The 6,850-nt window shown below is 54.2% G+C and overlaps 1 protein-coding gene across 1 annotated transcript; it reads left to right on the top strand.

Annotated features, from left to right (window-relative positions):
* Positions 1-1,747: 1,747 nt before the first annotated feature.
* Positions 1,748-2,680, top strand: LOC135999417 (olfactory receptor 14J1-like). Its single transcript, XM_065652972.1, has one exon. It carries the CDS (start codon positions 1,748-1,750, stop codon positions 2,678-2,680), a length of 933 nt encoding a protein of 310 aa, XP_065509044.1.
* The last annotated feature ends 4,170 nt before the right edge of the window (positions 2,681-6,850 follow it).

Genomic DNA, 6,850 nt, shown 5'->3' with positions numbered 1-6,850 from the left:
ATGCAAGGATTACCAGAGAGATAGGGAGCTTTCCTGAGCCTGTCTTTTCAGTTTCCTATCCCAAGGGTTGGGGGGTGCAGGAAAGGATAAAATGAAGATGAGCTCTGAGTCACTGAGACTCCTGAACTGCAACTCAGAGTCTTCAGTACATCTGCCAGAAGCCTCATAACATCCCTTCAGCTGCTGCTCTGCCTGTGCACAGCACCAGCATCACATTGGCTATACCTGTCAGTCTTACTCTGACCTGTCCTTTTCCCCAACCTACAAACAGGAAGATGCCCCCAGGCAGTGCCCTGTGAACAGGCAGGATCTGTAGGGCCAGGGTGAGGGCACAGAGCATGGGATGGGGTCTGTGAGTGCTGACAGGGAAGAGACATGGACAGGGAAACACCTCCCAGGAGGAGAATCTCCAGGCAATAGGGAAATGATCAGAAATGAGAGGAAACTAAACCTGGAATTGTTCTGGGAGGAAGAACACAGAAAACTCCGTATGATCCCCGCAGTGCAGATCCCTCCTGTGAGCAGCCCCCTCGCCTCCCCTCCCACCCAGCAAAGCCTCTGCCCTCAGGGCCGGGGGCTCCAAGGCATGAAGCAGCTCCTGTGCAGCCAGAGCTCCAGTTCCCTCTGCAGAGCACAGGGGCTGAGAGCAGCTGCCCGGCAATGCTGGTGTGTGGGAGGTGGCTGCACAGCTGGGGAAGGGTGACGCTGTCTGAGTGCCCGGCTGCCTCTGCCCTGGCCTCTCTCACACCCACCCTCACCGCAGTTTCCTTCTTGCTCCACTGCTCTGGGTCACTGTTGGTGTGATCTGGTTCTTGCTGTCAGGCTCTCTGGGGATGGGAGTTTCAGCTGCAGAGTCACAGCCTGATCTTGTGGGTCCTTTCCTGCAGCTGTGTCCATGGGAACACGTGTCCCAGCTTTGCTCTGAGCTGTGGGGCTGCGGGCAATGCAGTCTGTGGGGCTGGGGAATGAGCATTATCTGAACTCCTCACAGAAAAGTGCAGAGATGCTATGATGGAGGAAATCCTGCTGGGTTTGTGAAATGAGCTGTGTGTGTCCTGGGCTAAACATGGGGTGCTGAGACCTTAGGAAAGGGTGGGACATGTTATGGTCTGAGGTAGATCCCTCTGCTCTCAGCAGTGCCTGTTGGCTTTTCTGGGTAACATGGCAGTGTGATCACCATCTCAGAAAGGTGCCGGCCCAGGGCAGCTGAAGCAAGACAGGAGGACAGAGCAGCTGCCCTCACTCTGCACTGACCCACAGGCATCCTCTGGTCTCGCAGGACTCGCTCTGTTCTCCCTGAGTGCAGCAGAAATGCTGAGGGTTTCTGACACCCAACAACACTCTCCAGGGGAGTTGCAGGAAGCTGCAAAAATACAAGCCTCTCAAACTGCCTTGTTCCGTCCTGGTTCATTATCACTAGGAGAGGAGATGCTGACAGTCCCTTCTGCACCAGGAACGGGTCCATCTGACACAGCTGAACCCCAGGTCTGTCCCCTGCCCCCCGTTCCATGACCCCTGCTGCAGAGCAGGGCTGACTCCTGGGCAGCCAGCGGGCACAGGCCCTGCTCCTCACGGCACCTCCAGCCAGCACCACCCAGGGCTCAGCCACGGACCCGAAGGAAGGTCTGCAAAAGGACAAGGGGTGTGGAGCGGGGGGAGGGGGTATGTGATTTTGCTCAGAGAAGTTTCTCCTAAATTGTCACTTTCTTTTGCTCCTGTAACAGTGCCCCACGGTCATCAGCAGCAAATGTCCAACAGCAGCTCCATCAGCCAGTTCCTCCTCCTGGCGTTCACAGACACACGGGAGCTGCAGCTCTTGCACTTCTGGCTCTTCCTGGGCATCTACCTGGCTGCCCTCCTGGGCAACGGCCTCATCATCACCACCATAGCCTGTGACCAGCACCTCCACACCCCCATGTACTTCTTCCTGCTCAACCTCGCCCTCCTCGACCTGGGCTCCATCTCCATCACTGTCCCCAAGTCCATGGCAAACTCTCTGTGGGATACCGGGGTCATTTCCTTTGCAGGATGTGCTGCCCAGGTCTTCTTTCTATGTTTCTTGTTTGGTGCAGAGTATTCTCTTCTCACCATCATGTCCTACGACCGCTACGTTGCCATCTGCAAACCCCTGCACTATGGGACCCTCCTGGGCAGCAGAGCTTGTGTCCACATGGCAGCAGCTGCCTGGGCCACTGGGTTTCTCGATGCTCTGCTGCACACGGCCAATACATTTTCACTGCCACTGTGCAAGGGCAATGCCCTGCACCAGTTCTTCTGTGAAATCCCCCAGATCCTCAAGCTGTCCTGCTCAAACTCGTACCTCAGGGAACTTGGTCTTCTTCTGGTTAGTCTCTTATTAGTATTTGGGTGTTTTGTGTTCATCGTAGTGTCCTATGTGCAGATCTTCAGGGCCGTGCTGAGGATCCCCTCTGAGCAGGGACGGCACAAAGCCTTTGCCACCTGCCTCCCTCACCTGGCCGTGGTCTCCTTGTTTGTCAGCACTGCCATGTTTTCCTACCTGAAGCCCCCCTCCATCTCTTCCCCATGGCTGGACCTGGTGGTGTCTGTTCTGTACTCAGTGGTGCCTCCAGCAATGAACCCCCTCATCTACAGCATGAGGAACCAGGAGCTCAAGGATGCCCTGTGGAAACTCGTATCTAAGTGTTTTCTGAAGCAATAAACTGTCCATCTCCTTCTACGTATCCGTTTTAATGTAACTAGTTGGAGGCCCAGCCTCTCATCTCAATTTTCTGTTGTTATTGATGTTTTTTTTTATTGTGATAACATTGTCATCCCCTTTCTAAATTACTTTCTGCTTTGCTTTTATAACCACTGGTTGTGTAAATGAGGAGCCATGATCTGTGTGTATTTAAACAAAATAAGGGGTCCTGTAGTGACTTGTTTTTCAATATATATCCTTCCTGCAAGGCCTTTTTGAGCTGCATGGACAGCTCTTGTGTACATGGGAGGAGGGGAAAAGAGTCCAGCCTGGCAGCACTGCCAGGGAGCACCAGCGCTTGGCCTTCCAGAGCTGTTCTCGTTCCACTCCCACACTCTCCTTCTCATCCCTTGTGTTGGTGCAAGGCCTGAGTGCTCTGGCAGCCTGGTCACCGTCCTGCTGTGTGTCAGTCCTGTGAGCGCAGGCAGGGACAGGCCATGGGCACTGCTGTGACAGAGCTGGCCTCTGTAACAGGACTTCTATAAAGAAGAGTGATCTCCTCAGGCAGTGCCGGAAGGCTTAGGTCTTCTTACAAACCTTCTCTCAAAAACTTGCCCACAAAAGTGGCCACAGATGCAGACACCAGTGTACAGCTGCACAGTGTGTGTGTGCAGGGCTGGGCACACAGCAGTGTCCTCTCACAGCCAGGCCTCCTGCCAGAGACCTGCAGGACCAGCAGAGCAGGGGCTGGGCTGTGCCCCTGTGCACTGGACACCCCGTGGAAGCTGCCCCAGGGCATCGCCATGGACTGGCCCCTCACAACCAACATTTCCTCTCTCCCCAGCTCAGAGAGGTTCTTTATCCCTCCATGGAGGGACACTGAATGAGTATTTCAGCTGTTCATGTTGCATCATACAGATGAGATGTGAGCATGCACATCATGCAGGAGAGGTGAGATGAACCCGAGTCAGCAGAAACGCCATGAGCTATTCCTGTGGGTTCCATTTTGGCCTGTAGGACAGACAGGGTCTTGAGGTCATTTCTCGTTGGGAGTAACATCCCATGGAAACTGCCTAAATGCAGCACTGGGATGTGCTTCCTTTAACCAATGTCCCTGTGTCCATTCCTCATGACGTGGGACATCTCAGATGAGTGCAGAGCAGGGTGACACACCACAGGGCTGAGGTGTCTCCCGTCCCTTTGAGTGGCAAGAGGAGGCCAGATGGACACTGTGACTCCTGCCTCTGTGTGTAAAAGGGACAGACTCTGTCTCTGAACATCCCTGGGTGCATAAGGAGTCCACGAGGCCGGTCCCAGAGGGAATTGTCCATGGATTTGGGGACAGTGGTGGAGATGGAGCCCAGGTCCAGGAGGGCGAGGTTGAGCAGGAAGAAGTACATGGGGGTGTGGAGGTGCTGGTCACAGGCTATGGTGGTGATGATGAGGCCGTTGCCCAGGAGGGCAGCCAGGTAGATGCCCAGGAAGAGCCAGAAGTGCAAGAGCTGCAGCTCCCGTGTGTCTGTGAACGCCAGGAGGAGGAACTGGGTGATGGAGCTGCTGTTGGACATTTGCTGTTTCTTGCTATGGGGGCTCTCTTCTGAAAAGCAAATGACAAGTTATAATCAGGACACACTTCTCCAAGAAAGCCACTCCATTTTTCGTATAAATAATCCCAACTGAAATGCATTTCCCTTCTCTGGTCTGTGCTGGCTGAGTGTGCTGTGAGGAGCAGGACCTCTGCCCATCTGGGGCCAAGCAGCCAGCTTTGGTCGGCTGCAGTGGGGACATGGGAGCTGGTTGGTGAGAGATCTGACATTCACAAACAATGTCAGATTTTATGCACCATTAATGGAAAAATTCAATATCTGCACTCGTGACACTTCAGAGTGTGGGCTGCAGATGAGAGGCTTAGCATGTCATTATTAAGATTTTGACTGTGTTTTTGATTTTCCACCATCACATCTCATGACTAGATTTTTGTAGGGGTGTATGTAAAAACAATTTTATAAACAAATCTCTCTTTAAAAGAAAACCCAAAACTGCACTCACACTGGAGCAGGGAGCCCTATGTGAAAGGGCAGATCTGCAAACTCTTCTCTGCCCCAGCCCAGAGGTGGAGACGTGATGGAGAGAGCAGGACACGACCCCTCACAGAGAGAAGCAAAGGACTCTGGCAGGAGAGTGTGGACCCCAAGGAAAGGCTCAGCACTCCTGGGATCCTACAGCAGAGCTGGGCCTTTCTGGGTCAGCTGGTGAGCCCAGCAGGACAGGCAGAGCAGAGTCAGGGCTCCTGGAGATGGGATGTGCTGAAGGGACAGTCCGATCATTGCCCAGCAGACAACCCCCAGCAGCCACCTGCAGAGCAGGAGCAGAAGAGCTCCTGACCAGCCCCTGCTCTGCTGCCTGGAGCTGTCTCTGCCTGCAGCTGTGTCTCTCTGCCCAGGTCTCCTCCTGTCAGTGTCACAGACCCCATCCCAGCCGCTGTGTGCTCAGCTCTGCCCTGCAGACCCCTCCCAGCAGCTGGCACTGCCCAGGGGCAGCTCTGTGTGGGCCGGCTCTGATCAGAACATCAGACCAACAATAATGAGCATGGAAAAGTGATCCTGATCCTGTCTGGAAGCCAGGGTGTGTTGATTTCTGATACTCGCAGGTTTATTCACCTCTAAGAGAAATGGATCTGGAATTTCAGTGCCTCCTCCTGAACTGAGACATTAATTTCTGTGTCCCATTGGCCACATAGACAATGCAGAGTATGAGATTGTTAGAATAAGATACTTCCCTTTCACAAAGCCGCTGTCTTACTGTGCTTCTTTAAAAGCCTCCTGAGAATGTCCTTTAGTGAACTAGAGCTGTGAACAGCCCTGACCCATGCAGCCCCCATTCTATTGCACGACCCTGCCCTACCAGATATTGCTCCTTCCCCCCACAGCTTCTCCCCACAGCACCGTGGGGATCTCCCCGGGCAGGCTGAGCACTGACCCTGGCAGGCGGCAGAGTCCCTGTCCCGGCACAGCCCTGGGGTGCAGGGACCCTGCTCTGCAGGCCAGCCCTGGGCACCCTTGGCTGGAAAACCATCTGCTTTGATTTTCAAAATTTGGGAACAAGAGTCCCCTCCATAGGGATCTCACAAGCTGTGGCTGTTCCAGCTTCAGGAGATGCCTCCAGGAGCTACAGCTGCATTGTCAGCACCCAGAGACGTACCATGGCAAGGGCTGCAAAGATTTCTCCTCCGTGAGCTCTCAGTCATCCTCCCCATCCTGACCACCTTTCATCTCTCTCTGCCTTGCTCGTCTCCCTGAGATCCCCAGGCAGAGCCCTCAGCCCTGCTGCGCTTTGCAGAGGAGCTGCTCCTGGGCAGAGCTGTCTCTCTGCAGCGCTGCCGCTTGCCATGAGCTCCCTGTGTCCCAGGAGCCCAGCCCAGCTCAGCAGCACAGGAGCAGCCCAAGGCGCTTTAATGACCCCTCTGGCAGGTTTTCTGCTGAGTCCATGAACATCAGACCCTTAGAGGCAATTGAGGAAACCTCTCAAGAAGTCCAAGTCATATTCAAACTCCAAAGTTTCTTGTAACGTTAATGGGTCCCACTGAGGAACACTACTGAGGAAGTGACCCCAGGGTCTGGTTAGAGAAGAAAACTGGAGGCAGAGATGACAGGTCAGGACAAGCAAGGTGAAGGTCTCTCTGATGCTGAGTAAACCTGGATGTGTTTCATTAATCAAAGAGCCAAGCCCTGACCCCCAACCCTGGGAAGGCAGATCCTGTCCCTCCCACGTTGCCCAGGGCCGTTCCTGGGACAGTGTGATGTGGGGCTGTGCAAGGCCAAGGGCAGGACTATGGTCCCACACCTCCCAGGTTCCTGGCTGGGGACAAGGAGTCCATGAGGCCCCTGTGCTGTAAGGACAAGGTGTCTCCTCACAGGCACCAGAGCTGGAGACAACAGCCATAGCCAAGGGGAGAAGAAGCTCCAGCTGTTAGTGTTTACATGCAGACGGTTTATCCTGATGAGGGTGTCTATCCCAAGATAACATCATGAGGAGTTACAGGACACTACGAATATCACCTGCAGGAGAAACTTTGCGGTCTTGGGGGGCTAGTGCTCATAATGCCAGAGGTCTGGACTTAGAGGGGAAGTTTCCCTTCATGTGGGAGAACATCAGGAATGCGTGGAGCTCTGCCTGGGGACAGAGAATATC

The sequence above is a fragment of the Caloenas nicobarica genome, chromosome 28 (genome assembly GCF_036013445.1).
Source record: "Caloenas nicobarica isolate bCalNic1 chromosome 28, bCalNic1.hap1, whole genome shotgun sequence".
NCBI lineage: Eukaryota > Metazoa > Chordata > Aves > Columbiformes > Columbidae > Caloenas > Caloenas nicobarica.
Note: the sequence above shows the minus strand (reverse complement) of the source record. Positions and strands in the feature narration are given on the sequence as shown.